Source organism: Pyrenophora tritici-repentis, chromosome 4, assembly GCF_003171515.1.
Source record: "Pyrenophora tritici-repentis strain M4 chromosome 4, whole genome shotgun sequence".
Lineage (NCBI taxonomy): Eukaryota > Fungi > Ascomycota > Dothideomycetes > Pleosporales > Pleosporaceae > Pyrenophora > Pyrenophora tritici-repentis.
In genome coordinates this window covers 2,569,288-2,587,279 of record NC_089393.1, presented here as the reverse complement: position 1 = coordinate 2,587,279, position 17,992 = coordinate 2,569,288, and the positions used below count along the sequence as shown (strand labels likewise).

Below are 17,992 nucleotides of genomic sequence, written 5' to 3'. Positions count from 1 at the left end.
TGCGGACATCATCATATACATTAAACCCGAAACCCCCTGGATTACCTAATCTAAAGGAAGCTCCATCAAGCTTCTTTAGCTTTCATGTCTTCTCCTATACCTTAACAAACTTCTAGTACACACCACATCACACCTTCCAAGATCTTGCTTCCCTAGAACAGTCCAACACATTGAGATCTCTTGTACTTCAGCATCAACATTATATGCGCCAAATAAATAAGTCCTACAGTCCATCGTAACTGTTGCATGTAACCTATATCCAAGCCAAAATCCACACAGTTGCGATGTATGGTGACCTGCAGCTGCAAGCTAATCACCTAATTATGCACGCTCCCACACCAGCACCACCACGCACCCACGTCATTCAACCATCCCAAGACTCCGTTACAGCGCATAGTCTTGACATTACAACCCATTTGTCACCTTCCACATTCAATCTCACTCAGACTCCTTGATTATGCACAATCTGCTATTTTCGCAAGCTGGTGATCGTCCCGGCCCGCAGGTGCATCTGACTTGCATGCACAGCCTCATTTTGCAGGGTTGCCGGATATGATCAGCCTACACAGATTTTTTGATGGCAACCCACCATTTTCTTTGTCCTGCAGAGCGTTTGAGAAGGAGTGTTACCTGGTGAAGAAAGGGGCTAGATGATTATTGCATCGTTGTATTCTTTTCGATGGATGAGTGCAGCTATGGCGTGTTGTATCGTCACATGCATACACACACCATTCGGGCAACACGCAGCATTCTTCCGCAATGAATTCGGCATGGTGTTGCGTGCTACTGAACTGAAGCCTTGGTCCATGGTTCCTACCCCGAGTATAGTCGAAATTACAATAATGAAGCGGGGAGTAGTCATGTGGACATAAGCTTTTCCGCCCCCAATCCCTGCATGTGAAGTCATGTCGTCGAAGAGTGCATATCTTTTATGCATTGTTTTAGCGCTTTAGTACGACCGATAGTGGGTCTTGTAGGATTGTGACCACATGCTGCGGGGACTTGGCTGGATAAAGTAAGTATACTGATACATCTTTCCAATTGAGTATATCAAAGAAAGAAAGCCGATGATATCTTGAGTTCAATCTACTCAGGGCCTGTATAATGCTTGTTGGTTGCATATTTGGACTCCTGCAAGATCGGCTCTGCTACTACTTGAAGATTGCACCCCGCGTCTTGACCGATGATAATCTGTTTCTATCCCCAGATTGATCGAAGTACATCACGGGTACACATCCCGCATCAAATCTCCGCACGATTCGAGGCACTCCGCAAGGCATATTTTGCTTGCTTCTAGCATCTACCGCTCTAATTGCCGTGCGAACGGACACCCCGCGGACGGCATGTCAAGTGCCTACACTCCGCTCCGCGGAATACGTGGCTGTCAAAGTATGGCAGTTGGCCGTACCTGAGCCGCCACCATACTTGGAACGGAATGAACTGCTTCTATAACACGGAACGTTAATGAATTTAGGGGCCAAAGCACCCTTTAGAGTCTCCTAGCGTTCGACACAGTGACACTCGGCATGGCGCGAGAAGTCTTCACTATTGCCGCTAACAAGGGTACGCTGAACTTGTGGCGGATCATCTCCGAAGCCATCTCGGCAAACAGGTGTTACTACCTCATACAAACCCATTATTCATCGCGTTCCCGCGCACACCAGCCGAACTACTGGATAAGGGGCCAAAAACTCGGTGTAGTGTAGGTTCCGATACTTAGGAAATGTCACCGTTGACACGGAAGCAAGGGTGTAGATCGTTACACTACGAACGCATGATGATGCATATTTCGGTAATGTGTGTAGGGCTGTGCTGACCTCGCGTGCGCATGCCGTTGCTATTCACCCCTAGTGACAGTAGAGTAGTCTTGCTAGGTGTCAGGAGAGCCATGTATGTACACTCACATTATCCTGACTAATATTCGAGGTTTCTCTTTGTTGAATGCAGAAAATCTGGGGGTGATTTAATCGATAGTATTAAGGTTCCGTCGTTCATGTGGTGAATGCGTATTTCTCTCCGTAGCCTCCGCATTTGCAAATTCTAAGTACGTGAATTTATATGTATGGTAATTATCCGCGAGCACCTCTCCACCTTGCTTCCAATTCTCTCGCCCGAGCGGATGCTTCTCTTCTTTTCTTCGCTTCCATCTCCGCCTGACTCTGCTGATAATCCGGTAACTCATCATCGGATTCGGGAGCATCGTTCAGTCCAAGCATTTGCAGCTCCGAAGTGACCGCATTCATGTGCAGTGGCGGTTGCCACTGCTGGTATGCCACACGAGGCGGATTTGGTACCGGTAAGCTGTGGTTGAGTGTAGTCACTGCTCGTGACGATGTGCGTGATGATTCGTAGTATTGCCAGTTGTCTCTTGGTAGTCTCTGCGAAGATCGTTGCGGATTTTGAAGCGGAATGGGTATCGTATCACTGGCGCTCCGTCTAGCGAAGAGCGAGCCTTGAAGCTGTGGAGTTCCGGTAGGCGAAAAAGGCTCTGAGTTGGTTGGTAACCCGGTCATTGCCTCTGCAAAGAGATGCCACTGCGTGATATCTGTAAAATTCTCTGTGGGTGAAAGATATGTCGTATGTGGACGTGGTCGGATGGACATGTTTTCGCGTGCTGTGGGGCTGAGAGTAGGCTCGGGATGGGTGCGAGATCGGAGTGGTGCTGTCGTGTCGAAGTAGGGGCTCATAGAAACAGCGCGCTGTTGCTGAGGACGAGCCGACTGTTGCTCTGATGACATAGAATACGGGAGGTACTGCGTAGGTTCTGAGTAGTCGGCAGCAGAGGAGTGGGCTCGTGGAATTGTAGCTGGGTTGGCGGATAGGAACTGGCTATGATCGTAGGGCGAACTGGGCATGCTGCGAGAATAGTCATGGTGATGAGAACTATCTGTATCCAGATGGAGGCTAGTAGTGTACCTTTGATTGTGGTGGTAAGGCTCGGCCCGAAGATGGGATTGGTTCAGCTGGGTCGGAGCCTCGTGGCGGCCGGGGCCACTCAACGGTGTCGGTTTACGAGATCGTGTCTGCGAACCCGAAGGTGATGGCGGTAGTGGCTTGTTGAGATCCGAGCTGGTAGCAATGGCAGGTCTTCTTGGCGATGAAGCTGAGCCATACGAGTGTGTACTAATGCGATGCGAAGTTGCTTGATACGCCGATTGCTCTAATCTGTAATCTTGCTCTTGCGATCGCCTTGCAGAAGCTGGCATGTTGAGCCAAAGCTCGCTTTCTATTTGCGACTGACTGGACCTGTGGTTGTGATTTGCCATGTGACGTGTCCTTTCCTTATGCGCTGGGGTGATATCGTTGTATTGAAAGGACAAGTTGTAATTGATGACAGACTTGATGCTAGACGGCACGTCCTCGGGCTTATAGTTTGAAAATATGGTCGGGATCGTCAGCAGCTGGGCGTCGAACTGCATGCTAAAGGGATTGTTCGGTATGCAGAAGTATCCAAGGCTGAAAACAGGGATGCAGGCCAGACTCAAAAGCTTGGTGTTGAAATGGATGCTAGTCGCAGCGTAGTGGTGTTGCGCTACTGCACAGCTGTAGTATTAGAGCCAATTTAGACGACGTTGATAGCCGATTCGCAGTTCTGACAGCTCTAATTCCTCTATGGTTCCGAGGGCCCGGGTATGTGGTATTACTAGGTAGGACAGGAGCAATGTATATGGACGAGACGTTTAGTGCGGCGTGGTGGCGGGTGGCAGTGGTGCTGTTGGGCGCAGGGGCAGGGCGGAAATCCTGTACTTGTCGGAAGGGAGCGTTCTTACAGAAAGGCCCGCAGGCTGCTGGGTTAATGCATGCTACAATGAATTCAAAGAGGCGGAGGCCAAAAAGAGTCTCCAGCTGAAGTCAAGCCACGACGGAAATGGACGCAAGTTCCAGGAGCCGTTATGGATCTTCTGGAAAAGAGTTGAGGCGGACTGCTGGCCTAATGCTTCAGGCCAAAGCTCCAACAAAGTCGCCGTAATCAACACGGATACGGCCACCAAGAAGCCTCTCGACGCCCCGCACACGATGATCTGATGGGTACCGGAGGCAAAGGGCCAGGCTCGATGTGGTATATTGTCACTCGACCGTTGTCTAGCTAGCCGCTCGCCTCAGCTTTCAGCGCCAGATGAATCATACTGCTGGATGGAATGCGCAAACAGTATTGATCCTACTCTAAGCATCCAATGTAACGAGTCGAGCGGTGGCGGTGGTATCGGGAGAAGCGATCATCCAAAAATGATGTGAATGATGATTGTGCACTGCCTCATCCCGGTCTAATTTTAGGTGGATGGCGCGCTAAACTTCATCGCGACAAGCAACCGAGGCTGCATGCCCCTATCTTGGCATGCTGTTCACACTGACACATGCACGATGGCGCCAGTCTAACACCTGACCAACAACTGATCAACAGCTTAGACAGACAATTTATGTGACGCTCACAAAGTACAGACCTCGCGACTTAGCTGCTGATGCCACTCATTCGTCCGTTCTGGACCTCCGTCCAGAATCTACGTCCTCTGGGCAACTTCCTGGGTAGGTAGTCTGCCTTTGTGTCTCGATGCTGTACTCCACAACAATAAAATTGCCTGACACCTTTGTTTTCTTTGTCCTTCAGCCAAGGCAATGCCAATACGTAACCTTTTTTTTCTTCAAAGTCTTTCTTCCAGAAGCTCGCTCATTAACATCCCTGATGAGAACGCCTGGAACATAACGGCGTCGACTGACCAGGCTAGCCTGTATGCGCATAGATGAATCCGTGTGGGCTGTACCGCGCTTAGTACTAGCAAAACCAGCTTGATGTCCTTATTCCTATATCCCGACCTAAATATTACAAACAAGGCAGACTCCTTCGTCACTGCTCACTCTAGCACTGCTCACTGCCTCAGAAGTCTTATTTGGTATCATACAAGACTGCAAGGACCTACACTAGAGGGTTCTAGCGCCTGGGTGACATAAGATACTTCATAGCGACAGTACCAATATACCCCGCTATTATATTCCTAATACGCATGTCTGGCGCCTATGGTAGCTTTTGTATACCAGGGTGTGAAGTATTTCATGTTTCCCAGGTGCCGGTATTACAAGTCCATTACCTAGTCTAAAGTGCTTAGGTACCCCGCGACGATACATCGCCGCTCCAAACATCTCTGAAGCCTGCACACGTCCGAACGGTGGAATAAATTCAGCACAGTCTGTCTTTCTTCTTCGCTCCAATTATAAGCGCTCTCAAATGTTACCTCTTTAAGGGAAGATAAGCTTCTCCACAGCCTACGCCCCACTATGCAGATTCGGCCCATACGAGATTAGAAGCGTCGGAGTGACGATAAGTTGCCGGTTTCGCACTAAACATGGCCTCAAGATTAAGGCGAGCAGTCTCGGCCGTTCATCAGGAGAAGCGACTGCGCAAAACTCCTACTGGGACGCCGTATGACATACTATACGGCGTCGGTAAACAACCCGCATCATCGTCCAATGACGAGACTTTCTAAGTCTTGATCATATCTATTTACGTTGGAAATTCTACTCGGGCTGCCCGGGACATTGCGACAACCTTGCAGAACATATCATAGCCACGCTCTGGCATCGGCCATGCCGAAGGTGGATTGAACGGCAGGTTACCATGATACAGTCGACCCGAGGCACCCAAACCTACCGCATCCAAAGACTTCAAGAGATTACATCGATGCAGCGAATTCACGATCAAAGAGAATTCCTAGCCTGAACGGCAGCTGTGAACTCCGCGATGGAAGGGTACCGCAGCGGATGAGACTTGAGACGTGAGTAAGATTTAACGGCGAGATGGAATAATAATCAGGGGATGGATGAAGGAATAGGGAGAAGGTATCCCGAGATGACTAGACTAATTGGCGCATGTCGATATCAATTGCTTGTAGAACTTTTAGTGTAGTTCGAGACCACCGAGATCATTGAGACCCTTGCAGTCTGCTTTCGCTATGCTGATACCCCTCCTTACAAGTACGTTCCCCTATTCTGACTCCGAATCAAGAATCCTTTACAAAAGAGAAGATCTTTCTGAACTGAGCATACGGGACTGGCACTGCCGATTCCGCTGCATTCCATTCTGCATACTTCCTGATCATCTTCACTTCGTCGGTATTGACCTGGTCCTCCAAAATGGGTACCTCCATCTTGCCGTTAGCAGTTGTTATGCGTGCAATCAGCTCCACATGGCCCGGTAGGTATGCGGCCTCCTTTCCGTCGGCTACGGCAGGGTCAGGAGTAGCAAGTGACGCACTGGAGGTGACTGATTGTGAGGGAGCGAGAGAGTAAGTAGCCGTCAGGGCCGCGTCCAGGATGTCAACTTCGGAATTTGGTGGTGGCGAAGGAGCTGCTGAGTGTGCGGAGACTTTGCTAGCATCAGGTTCAGGCTCCTCATGACCAGCAGTTGCGTGCATGTCTCCCTCAGCACCACTCATCACGACGCCTTCTTCCTGAGCAGACAACTCCATATTCGCCTTGGGTGTGGGTGTGATGGTTGCAACTCCAGTACTTCCCATGTTGGCTGCAGCAGAGTGGCGAGTCTTTCGTCGCGTTTGCATCTGAGGTTCTTGCTGTGTCTCTGCTACCGGCTCTTCTTGGGAGAGTTTGAGCTGATCTGACCTTCTGGGACGACCTACAATTCCGCCAAACTTGCCGCGCTTACGAGCACTTGAAGGAGCAGTCGGCTCACTCTTCCGCTTGTAAGTCTTTCGTGAACTGGGGGGTAGTCGATCCAGATTTGATGGAACCGCATCTGCCTCTGCTGCAAGAAGATATGCTGCGGTGACTCTTGTATCGGATGTTGTTCCTGTCTCCACTTGTTGCTCCTCGTTCTTGATGTCAGGAGACGTGACAGTGTCAGTGCCTTGGACAACGATCTCGCCAGTTCCCTCAGGTTCTTCAGTAGAGGCCGTGGATGAAGAAGACTGTGTGTTTGTGGAAACGTTTTCTTCGGTCCCTTCGACTGCAGACTCTCCGGAAACCGCTTTTGATGTAAGAGGCTCTTCTGTTTTTGCAGGCTTGAGACCTGGCTTGCGCCCACCCTTCTTCGGCTTCTTCGGCTTTGCTACTTTCTTGGTCGCAGGCGAAACTTCGTTGCTGGGTAGATAGCGTCCATTTGGGCCACGGACCTTACCATGGCTAGTATCGCGAACTGTGTCTGCTTCTTGTTCTTGACTGAGCATGGCACTGCTATCACGTGACTGAGAACCAATGGGAGGGCTTGAAAGGGGCGACTCTTTTCCAATCACAGAGTCCGCACCAGGCGTTGCTTCGACTCGAGGTGCATCAGGCTGAGTGGCCTCGGCCTGGACGGCCTCAGGCTGCTTCATTGCTTGAACACTTGGCTCGGAGGAGATATCTGGTGTCTCTTTGTTAGTGTATATACTGAGAGAAATATAGTGGGGGGTTGAAGAGGTCGGTGAGCCATCTAGTACGATGGCAGGCTGTAGAAAGGTCTAGCGCAGTGAGGGAATTTGCAACGTACCGGTCTGATTTGGCAGCTCTTGCGGGGTGATGACTTCCTGTTGTTGAGACTTCTGGTTCGGCTCAGGTAGTTGAGTAGGTTTTGGCGGCAAGTCGGATGAAGCAAGGCGAGATCGTCGCGCAGGACCGGGAAACTGACTCTTACGTGCCTGAAAGCGGCTCGGTCTTGCTGTACCAAACGGCACTTGGAGTTGGGGTACTGGAGAATCTGTTGATATTATCGTTAGCTTGCCCTTGTTAGGTTGAATGCTGTATCACTTACCTTTGGGGGTGTCCAATCCATTAGATACAGAGATATGCTGCTGTCCAGCTGCCGTCATCGAAATCTCTTTGCTCGCTTCAATGGAGTACTTGACGCCTGGGGCGGCCTCCCCGCGGGCATTGTTGCGGACTGTTGTCGTTGACATTTGCTTGAAGTTCCTGTCGAAAAATGGCCACTTCTCTTGGGCTTTGTTGGTGAGAGATCGTACCCGACGAAAAGCTCTGTCGAGTTGGCCAAATCCCTGGGCAGTCCGAATGATCGCCGTTGAATGATCTTCGATTTGGCCGTGTAGGTAGTTTGCCTGGACCCATGCGGCGAGCTCAATGTCGTCTTGCATCTCGCTCTCGCGAAGGAACTTGTGGATGTCTGACAAAGTCGCAAGATCGACATGTCCAAACACATCCTCTGGCAGCAGCGTGTTTGATGCGCCAAGGTCGGCGGGGTTGTAGGGAATATTTGAATGTGGAGCCATGGTTGCGCGTGATGGTGAAAGTGTTTTGGCTGCGGCGAGTTGATCTGTTGGTGGCAAGGACTAAACAAAGCTTGCGACTGTCACAGGAATATATTTGTTGATGACTAAGTTTTGACTGAGGTGAACGTGAGTCAATAGAGTGGTCAAGCTCTTGGAGCTGCTATTGTTTCCAGGTTGTGTGACCTAGCACGTTGGCGGTGAGGGTTTTTCGACAGGGCTCTTTGGCCGGAGCTGAACGGAGCTTGAGGCGCCCGCGCAACGCAAATTGAGTGTGGAGTAATTGTGTTTGGATCAACCTGCAATAAGGACTATGGGAATGCTTGGTGCAGTGTGTTAACAGATTTGAGTCAACTGATGAGCTAATGCGAAAAGTGGGGGTCGAGTTGGTGACGGCGAGGGTGAGTAGCCCGTGCTTCGTTCCAGAAATTCCGTAGCTTTCTGGGAAACATCAGAACGTTCTAACCTCATCATGTGACAAACTTGCCACACACCACACAACAGCAAGAGGAAGGGACAAAAAGGTATCTTCAATTATTCATACATTTAGGAAGCGTTCTGAGCCTAGCCCGTAAACATCAATTCATCCGGGCACGCTGGAATACGATCGTGGCCTTGTAGATGAGGAGCATCGTCTGTTTGACGTTCGGAGTTTCTCCCGCAAATTTTTGTATTGGGATTCCCAAATGCCATATATCTATGAGATGTCGATTCTGGTGTTATTATTGGGTGCGAGAGGAACAACCGTAATGAAAACAGATGTTCGATTGTTGCGAGCACCTAGGTGACATAATATGGTTTACAGCGACAGTACGGGGAGAACCCGCTATTCTATTGCTAATAAGCGTATTCGACGCCTATAAAGATTTTTATACTAAGATTTTGAGTATATCATATCACCCGGGTGTAAGAAACTATAAGGAGAGCCGGAGCACCCCGCAGCTTCGTGGGAGAAAAACCACATCGGTAAATTACGTCACACATCTCCAAAAGCCGCACATAGTGGAAATTCAGAGGTTTGGAATAAGACTTTTCCGTGCTCGAACCCACACGGCATGCTTTCAATGGCTACTTACCTGAATATCGAGCCATATAATCTGTGCTAGTGGCAGTGTCACGAGTCGGATAGAAATACCACTTCGAACTCTCAACCAGTGTTGACGCAAAAAACTTGATGCAACGCGTATCATGGTGCGCACATAATTGGCATTACGGCTGTGCTAGAAAAGCGCATTAAAGATGGTGTGCGTACTGACTTTGCATATTGCGTTTTCTAGCCATGCGCCGGATAAAGAAGCAGTAGGTCATGTAAACGAGTACATTGCCAGTTCTTGACCATATCATTCATCCGCCCTTCTATACATCCCCAGCTATATCGCCTCCTCTCTACACCAAGGCAGCATCAATCCTCATCATAGCCGCCACACACCTCCCAAAGACTCCCACTCCAACGCTCCAGATCCTCTCTTTGGATCGTGGCTCCACGGCCCTCTGACCAGGCCTCCTCCTGTGAACTCAGCATCGTCCGCGCTATACTGCTCAACAGCGGTCGAATGTGCTCATTTCCATCTGGGTCAACGCCCCTGGGTAGCGCATCCTCTATGAGTCGAATGATATCGTCCTCACTGACGGAACAAAAACAGAGATCATCAGGATGAAACTGTATCCTTTGGGCTAGAAGCTCTGCATAATACCAGAGATCGCGGACGACAAGCCGACACCCTGGAGATGTGAGACGACCGTTGACCCCGATAATCTCGCCGCCGAAGTAGAGACAGCGATATTGAGCGTAGGAATGACGCACTCGCCGTAGTCTCCGGTTTGGTCTGCGGGAGTCTGAGCCAAGGTCGATATCTTGGTTCTGGGTAGACCCGAGGGGGACTAACGATGAACTCCCGTCTTGTTCGTGATCCATGTGCGAGGCGAAGAGCGTTTTCCTATCCAAAGGGCATGTATTTGCACCTTCTTCAAACCACCTGAGGATGCATGGTTTACCAAAGATGTGTCCGCAGTCACGGAGGAGGATTGGTGAGTGGCCTTCTTCGTACTCTAGTTGACATATTGGACAGGAACCTGCTGCCGAGCATATCGCGACGGGTATAAGACTTTTGATGTACTCCGCATGACTGGGAAGGCCTGCTTGAGTTGACATGTGGTTTTAAGTTGTCTGAGGTTCTGGTGTAAAGCTTGCTATGAATGCCGAAGCAGGGAATGCCGGTGAACGTTTTATATCAGAGTTACGCAGAAGCTTCCACGGGGCGGGGCAAACAACTTTGAGACTGCGCATGTGACTAAAATGGTTTGCTACTGTGAGACTATCTTATTACGTTGACAAGGGTTTTATAGGGTATATCGCTGGTACTGGTACATCAAATTGATAAAAAACTAAGCGAAGTCGTGACGCTATGCGAATGACACTTGAAATAGTAAACTCTCTGCTTGTATGCAATTGCTGCTCATACTGTCCGTATTATAACTTTTTTGGCGCGGTCGCACTCATCCAGCGAGTCGGCACGGCGTTTCTTAGAAATACGAGAGCTAGCAGAGAGTGCGCCAGAAACATGAGTCGAACAATGCTGCGAGCTGCGCGACATGCGCGCGGGTGTTCGCACGTTGCTTTTTTGCAACCGTCTCTCTGTCACAGTGCTCCAAAGTATCTTGGCTCGCACGCGACTGATCGACGATTGTGAGTGACCTGAAGGAACCTCCTGCTGCCACTGTGATTGAAGTGTAATCAAATCCTGCTTGATCTCTAGGTGGTGACTTTTCACTATCCAAGCGCTCAATTCATTGCAAGATTGAATCTTGAAGTTAGCAATGGGCGCAGCGATGGCGGTTGGCCCTTGTTTCGCTATGATATCCCATGTCTCTGTGCGAAACCACTGCGCAATGTAAAACATCGGCACGTCCGTGTATTCTTTTCCTCCAGCTCTTTCGGCCATCCTTTGGCCTGCCCATAGCTTGCGCATAAGAAGATGTGTACCAGGTCTTGTCCTGTCTTGGGGATTTATAACGCAGCCAAACATGAAATGTTCCCAGCCATAGCCCCACTCAGTCTCTGGACAATCCGTCCTAATATGTGGCTCACTGAGGTTACCTCGCCTCATCACACCAATTGCATGCACAATCTCATGTATAAGCGTTGCTGCGAATAAGAAATCGTGTCGAAATTGTGCGCAGCGAGACGACGTTGCATACTGACCTGTTGTATAGAAATCGCGAAAATAATCAGCCATTTCGATCCTGCATGCATGCTTGCGCTGAAAACCAGGGAAACATGACGTTGAATGAGTTGGTCTCTGATCGCTGAGCAGTGTTTGAGCGTATACTCGCTTCTCAGGCGGTTGGAATTGAAAAGTGACGCTGTGGCTGAGGCAATGAAGAGCGTCGCGTACCCCGCATATATATTCGTTGCGCTTCTGTTCAGATATATCAGCCAAGGGATCTGAAAGATGAGTCTTGTTATTAGGGTTAATCGTGCTGGTCAGTTCGCGTCCATATAAGAGGGGTACAAAGAAGACGAGGAGAGAATCATGGGCGATGAACTGCGAGGAGAGAATCATGGGCGATGAACTGCGAGGCGAGTTGCAGCATCTGACGCATCGGCCCTTCGGTATCGAACCAATTGAATAGAGGGTGAATAGGGCTGCTCAAGTTCACTGGAAGGACGCTATCGTCCTCCAAAAGCTTGAAGCGATCGTTTTTGTTGCATGTTGCGATAAGTCCGTTGATGCCCGAACAGGTCTCAGGGGCAATGCGCTTACTTCGTGAGTTTTGTTCGGCCATTGCTATCAAATAATAAATTAAGATATGTGATACCATATTCGGATGAGTCCATCCCAGTATACGTATTGAGCACAAGGCCATCGTGGAAAGTCGCGAGGGTACAATGAGACAAAGCACTGAGACGTATGAGCAACACAGGCAATGGATGCAGAATAAGGAAGTATCTTCGAGAACAAAGGCGAAACAATGCATTGTGACTAGAAGTTCGAGAAGCATTATCGAAATGTTAGGCAATACGCTGTGAATGTAAGCCAGACGCTGTGAAGCCCTTGTGCATGAATTACAATCGAGACTTTAGGTCCTTCGATGACAGTGTAAAAACAAAAACACGTCTTATGAAAGACGAACGCTGAGACAGAACTTCCGAGACAGAAGCTAGAGGACGTATTCGGAAGGCCTTACTACACGGTTGTTCGGAGCGGCTCAAATCTCTGATAGTGTATACCTATGAAACAGCTGGATCAGCTGCTTGATAGTCACTGAGAGGGCGTGTGGTAGAGCAAGAACGTGTTTGACGAGAGGTTTGAGAACGGGAATACATAAATACTGATCAGAAATGCAACGGCAAGCAATGACAAACTGATTAGGGTGAGGCACTCAATTTCGGATCAGGGTCGAGCTGTAGCTGTAATCGTTTTCTTTTTTCGTTGAGAAGTGGAATTTTTGGATCTCCTATGGGTGATTACCGTGATGAAACACTGATAGATGCAATCGTAAAGACTCTCCATGACATCGCACTACATGACGGGTGGGAGATAGAGCATTAGAGAGCGACAAACGATTGCTGCCCCCACATGCTTGATAGGTTGCTGAGAAGACGTCTTTGGAGGAAATTGCTGTAATTTGACGGTCTCAAATGCCACAATGACATTTTTGATAATCGATAACTGGGAGGCAGGTGCGAGTTTGTGCGGGGAAGGTAACAGGCATACCATCATGACCAACGCCAATCACGTGCTAGCGCCACAACCCAACATGGCATGAGCGTTTGTCAACCCCACATGTCCTTTCTACCCATTCGCCCTTCACCGCCCGAACTTTGCCGCAGTTAGTGGCACGGTTCACAGCCTCCTACATCTGTTGACGTTTTTCAGCGTCGGTGTTGACACAACTCCCTCGCAACCCAGTTGCAGCTGCCAGCCAAAAGGTAGTTTACACCTGCATAGTCAGAGCTTTCGGCTCACATGGAGACGACGATGGACTGGGATGGCTTTGAGAAACAGGCGAGGAGTGTTGCCCCCAAGACCCCGCTTGATCCCAGAGTTTGTTTGATTGGGGTGCTTGACTACAAGAAACTCCCAGAGAGTATCCTGCAAGGATCGGACTTTCTTTGGATAAAAGTAAATCACGTAAGTGCAGTATTCTCTTCGCCAGCTATCCCAAAGCGCTCGATCCATCCTCTCTAGTACACTAACGCCTACACAGGGAGTTTCCATCGAGAAAATTCAGAGAGCATACCGACAGCATTTCGATCTTGCCGCCGTGCGCCTTTCGTTCAAAGGTCAGCTAGTGGATCAGAATGATTCCGTCAGTTCTTATCTTGCACCAAACGACGATCTGGTATTCTTTACGGTCGACCAAGCCAGACAATCCAGTGAGCACTCTCAACCAGCGCGTCACAGGGAGAGATCGACCATGGAACATGAGTCACAGCAACAACCTCGCGAGATATCTGAGTCATCTACCAGTACACTGACCATACGAACGGCGTCGCTCACCAGGACTTCACCGGAGCGGTGTATCGAAAAGCCTGGACGCCTCGGCATCAAGGAAGAGAACGCATCTGTCCCATCGGTCGTTCAGGACACTTCAAAAGAAGCGGCAAACGCCTTCGATCCCAATAATGTGTTCCACCGAGAACGATCTCTAGATGGAATCCGTCAAGCACAGGGTGCGTCTTATGATTCAGTTCTTCGCCAAATCATCGAGCAGCGAGATCCGGACATCCTCGAAGCTGGCGTGAATGCGTCAACAGAGATCATCAAGCGCTTGAGACAGAAGTTCTCGCAGTATGCAGAATCTAATGCAGACTCAAAGGCATGGATGAATGCAATCGAGAATGTTCTTCAGCAAACAGTCCGGACACGTACCATTGTTGGTGTTGTCGGAAACACTGGTGCTGGAAAGAGCAGTGTAATTAACGCTATGCTTGACGAAGAACGCCTAGTACCGACAAATTGCATGCGTGCCTGTACTGCAGTTGTGACTGAAATTTCTTTCAACGAAGATGTCGATCCGTCCTCCAAATACCGCGCTGAAATTGAATTCATCAGCTCAGAGGACTGGGAGCGGGAGCTTACAGTGCTCATGCAGGAATTCACGGATAACGGTACGCTTTCTCGCGAAGCAGTGAACCCTAACTCGGAAGCGGGAGTTGCTTGGGCGAAATTCCATGCGGTCTATCCCTGCGTCACCAAGGACGCTTTGTGGAAGCACACTATAACCGAACTTGTGAACAAACAGTCTGTCGTCAACACTCTTGGGACCGTGAAATACATACGCGCCGCCCAACCAGAGCGATTCCATCAGGAGCTACAGCGATATGTTGACAGCAAAGAAAAGGTGTCCAAAAAAGACAAAGAAAAGCCCAAGATCTCGGTGCCAAAGGCAGCGCGTGTGATGGAGTACTGGCCGTTGATCAAAGTCGTGAGGATATATACAAAGAGTCCGGCACTGTCGACAGGCGCTGTCATTGTCGATCTTCCTGGCGTCCACGATAGTAATGCTGCACGAGCTGCTGTTGCTCAGGGCTACCTGAAGCAATGTACTGGTCTCTGGATTGTTGCTCCTATCAACCGTGCTGTTGACGACAAGGCTGCCAAGACCCTCCTCGGTGACTCGTTCAAACGTCAACTCAAATACGACGGCGGGTTCTCGAATATGACATTTATCTGCTCAAAGACAGATGATATTTCCGTTACAGAGGCTAGTGACAGTCTTGGGTTAGAGGACGAAGTCTCGGAGTTGAACAAGCGATACGAGCATTGCGATGAGCAGATTCGCCAAGTTCATGCCAAGATTGAGGATCTGAAGGAGACCCGACAGGTCTACAAGCTTGCTATAGCAGAAATAGCCAAAGACATTGAGATTTGGGAAGACTTCCAGGAGCAAATCGAGGACGGCATACCTGTCTTTGCACCTTTACCTAAGACTAGCAAGCGCAAGGATACGAGCTTGGATCGACGCCCATCAAAAAAGCCCAGGACTTTTGAGGAAAATTCAGATGATGAGTTCATCGCCTCTGATGAGGATAAGTCTAGTGAGGGCGACGACAATGACGTCACGATTCTGGTGGCACGACAGAAACTCACTGAGACGGACGTCAAATCCAAGCTCAAGGACCTCAGAGAGACGAAGAAGACTGCTAGAAGCGAAGGTACCGAAATCAACAAGATGATAGAGGCACTGAGGGCTGAGATTCGTAAGCTGAATGCCAGACAAGACGAGGTGAAGGCGAAGGCGAGTCGTATCTGTATCGCTGGACGCAACTACTATTCCAAGACTGCTATCCAGCAAGACTTTGCCGACGGCATCAAAGAAATTGACCAGGAAAACGCTGCTGAGGAGGACGAGGATCAGTTCAATCCCGATATAGAGATTCGAGATTATGCTCAAGTCGCCAATTCCTTGCCAGTCTTTTGCGTCAGCAGCCGCGCATACCAAAAGATGTGCGGACGCATGCTGAAGGATGAACCAGTACCAGGATTCGTTTCTCCAGATGAAACTGAAATTCCCCAACTTCAGGCTCATTGCCGAAAGCTTACAGAGGCTGGGCGTCTCCGAATTAGCCGCGCTTTCTTGACAAACCTAGCCCAAATCTTGACTAGGTTTGAGCTATGGTTGTCAAATGATGGCACTAGCGTCCCAGTGACCGAGGAGAGTAAGCGGGAAGGAATCAGTTACCTAAGGCGGAAGTTGAGCGAGTTAACAAAGGGCTTGAACGAAGCAGTCCGCGCTTGCTTCAAAGAGATGCGACATTGTGTAAAGACTCAGGTGAACGACAAGTACCCGGAACTCATTAACGAAGCTGTGAAAGCTGCACCCGTGACAGCGTACGCCTGGGGCTATAAAGATCAAGGTGGTCTCCCGTGGTCAACATACAAGGCCGTCGTCCGACGTGACGGTGTCTACCGCTCTATGAGTGCTGGTCATCGTGATTTCAACTCTGATCTGTAAGTGCTTGTGAGATCACTTTCTGCTTTTTTTTAGTGCAGTGCGTCTTTCTTGCTAGCAAACACGCGAGCTCTGTGATACTGACTAAGTACAGTGTTGACCCGATCCTCAAACGCCTTGCTACACCCTGGGAGCGGACCTTTCAATCTCACCTTCCCGGAAAGATCGAGACGCATATCGAGAACTCAGCAAAGCTTCTTCACAAGTTTCACGAAGCCATCCAAGAACGCGGCAATGATAGTGGCATGAGCTTGGCTAAGATATCCATCTTGAAGGGACAGCTCACCCATTACGAGCAGTTCCTCCGGGATTTCGGAATGGACCTCATCAACCAGATGAATGAGCTCCAACGTGAGGCAAACCGTGACTTTACACCGTGCGTTGCGATGGCTATGCATGATGCCTACGAGTATTGCGCTATGGAGCATGGCAAAGGGTCGTACAAGCGCATGAAAGACCACATGGAGGATCACGTTAAGCAAGAAAGCCCCGGAATGTTTGATGAAGCAACCAGTAAAGTGGAAAAACATCTGGATGACATGTGCACAAAATTGCGTGAAGCGATGGAGGAAAAGGCCGAGTGGTTCGCTGCGCGGATGGGCACTGACTACATGCGTGTTATGAGCGGTGTTGCGAGCGACCAGCCCGTACCTTTGCTGTCGGAAGAAGAGAGCCAGCTGAGGGATGAGGTTAGAGAGGCTTTGAGCAGCATCGTTGTTCAGTTGGAGCCTATCGCCCATGGAGATGTTGGTTCACACCACGGTGACACTGGAGACGGCTCGAAAGCTCATAAGCCGCTTCATGCTTATGTAGAAGACGTTGATATGTCTGAATCTGCTGAAGAACCTATCCGCGGCGCTCACGACAGCTCAATCACCGACGAGGCCATCAACAGTGTCAAGCCCACAGACAACGGCAGCTCAATCATCGTCGAGGCCACGAACAATTTCAAGCCCAACACAGTCGTCAACGAGTCCATCAACAGTGGCAAGCCCATGGGCAACGACAGCACTGCCATGGAAGCATGAGAACCCAGCCCGAGTATTTCCACATGGACAACACATACCCTAATTCCCGATACCCCTTTCATTTTCTTTATTACTGCTCTATGCCCCTATGGTGTTTGTCATATTGTGGAGCGGGACTGGCAAGGATACCATCTACGGACTGGTTAATTTGATGGGATGTTCCCGCAGCTTTCTAGCTGTACGCTGAGGTACTGGTGTTTCTTTCAGTCATTTTGCATATGCCATGTTGGCGGAACTAGGCGTCACCTGTTTTCTACGGTACAAGGCGCTTTTCTTTCATAAGTGGTATCGCTATGATAACGCTTCGATAGGGATGCTAGTCGAGGATGAAGAATACAGAAAGGCGCAAAGGAAGTCAGTACATGCAGCAAAATGACTACATACAAGTTCGGTGCAGAACAATCATGCCAGTGAGTTCCTTGATGTTTCTTTGTAAATATATGTATCATGTACTATGTTGTGGAAGTCTATTTCGGTAACCCATTCCACTGGTATGCCTGTCGGTGAAGACGCTCCTGAGCGACCAGTCACCCATACCCAAACGCCGCAAATGCCCATATCATACGTGCATAGCCAAGATGAATGGCCACGCTATAATCAATCATCCCACTCCTCATCCAAGTTATCTATCAGCCTGTCCTCATCCTCATTCCGCCTCCCCCTACGACTGCTATCCTGGCCGAGGGAAACGCGGCTATAGCCCCTGCGAGCGGGCATGAAGCGTGCGCAAGAAGACGTAAGGATGATGAACATGTCCTTGAACAACGTCAGCACTCCAGAGTGGTTTGCGGCGAGAAA

General features: G+C 49.5%; 5 protein-coding genes across 5 annotated transcripts; 2 read left to right on the top strand and 3 right to left on the bottom strand.

Moving 5' to 3' along the window:
* Positions 1 to 2,069: 2,069 nt before the first annotated feature.
* PtrM4_097710 (DUF3984 multi-domain protein) lies at positions 2,070 to 3,206 on the bottom strand (the record flags this gene model as incomplete). The annotated part of the gene is made up of 1 exon (XM_066107233.1): positions 2,070 to 3,206. One exon carries the CDS (start codon positions 3,204 to 3,206, stop codon positions 2,070 to 2,072), a length of 1,137 nt encoding a protein of 378 aa, XP_065962901.1.
* Positions 3,207 to 5,339: 2,133 nt separating this feature from the next.
* On the top strand, positions 5,340 to 5,480 carry PtrM4_097700 (uncharacterized protein; the record flags this gene model as incomplete). Its single annotated transcript, XM_066107232.1, has 1 exon — positions 5,340 to 5,480. The coding sequence occupies one exon, from the start codon at positions 5,340 to 5,342 to the stop codon at positions 5,478 to 5,480; it is 141 nt and encodes a 46-aa protein (XP_065962900.1).
* A 513-nt stretch (positions 5,481 to 5,993) lies between these two features.
* PtrM4_097690 (uncharacterized protein) lies at positions 5,994 to 8,210 on the bottom strand (the record flags this gene model as incomplete). Its single annotated transcript, XM_001933857.1, has 3 exons — positions 5,994 to 7,351; positions 7,478 to 7,684; positions 7,739 to 8,210. 3 exons carry the CDS (start codon positions 8,208 to 8,210, stop codon positions 5,994 to 5,996), a joined length of 2,037 nt encoding a protein of 678 aa, XP_001933892.1.
* A 1,399-nt stretch (positions 8,211 to 9,609) lies between these two features.
* PtrM4_097680 (uncharacterized protein) lies at positions 9,610 to 10,122 on the bottom strand (the record flags this gene model as incomplete). The annotated part of the gene is made up of 1 exon (XM_001933858.2): positions 9,610 to 10,122. One exon carries the CDS (start codon positions 10,120 to 10,122, stop codon positions 9,610 to 9,612), a length of 513 nt encoding a protein of 170 aa, XP_001933893.2.
* A 3,055-nt stretch (positions 10,123 to 13,177) lies between these two features.
* PtrM4_097670 (Dynamin-N domain containing protein) lies at positions 13,178 to 17,194 on the top strand (the record flags this gene model as incomplete). Its single annotated transcript, XM_066107231.1, has 3 exons — positions 13,178 to 13,342; positions 13,419 to 16,165; positions 16,261 to 17,194. The coding sequence occupies 3 exons, from the start codon at positions 13,178 to 13,180 to the stop codon at positions 17,192 to 17,194; spliced, it is 3,846 nt and encodes a 1,281-aa protein (XP_065962899.1).
* Between the last annotated feature and the right edge of the window lie 798 nt (positions 17,195 to 17,992).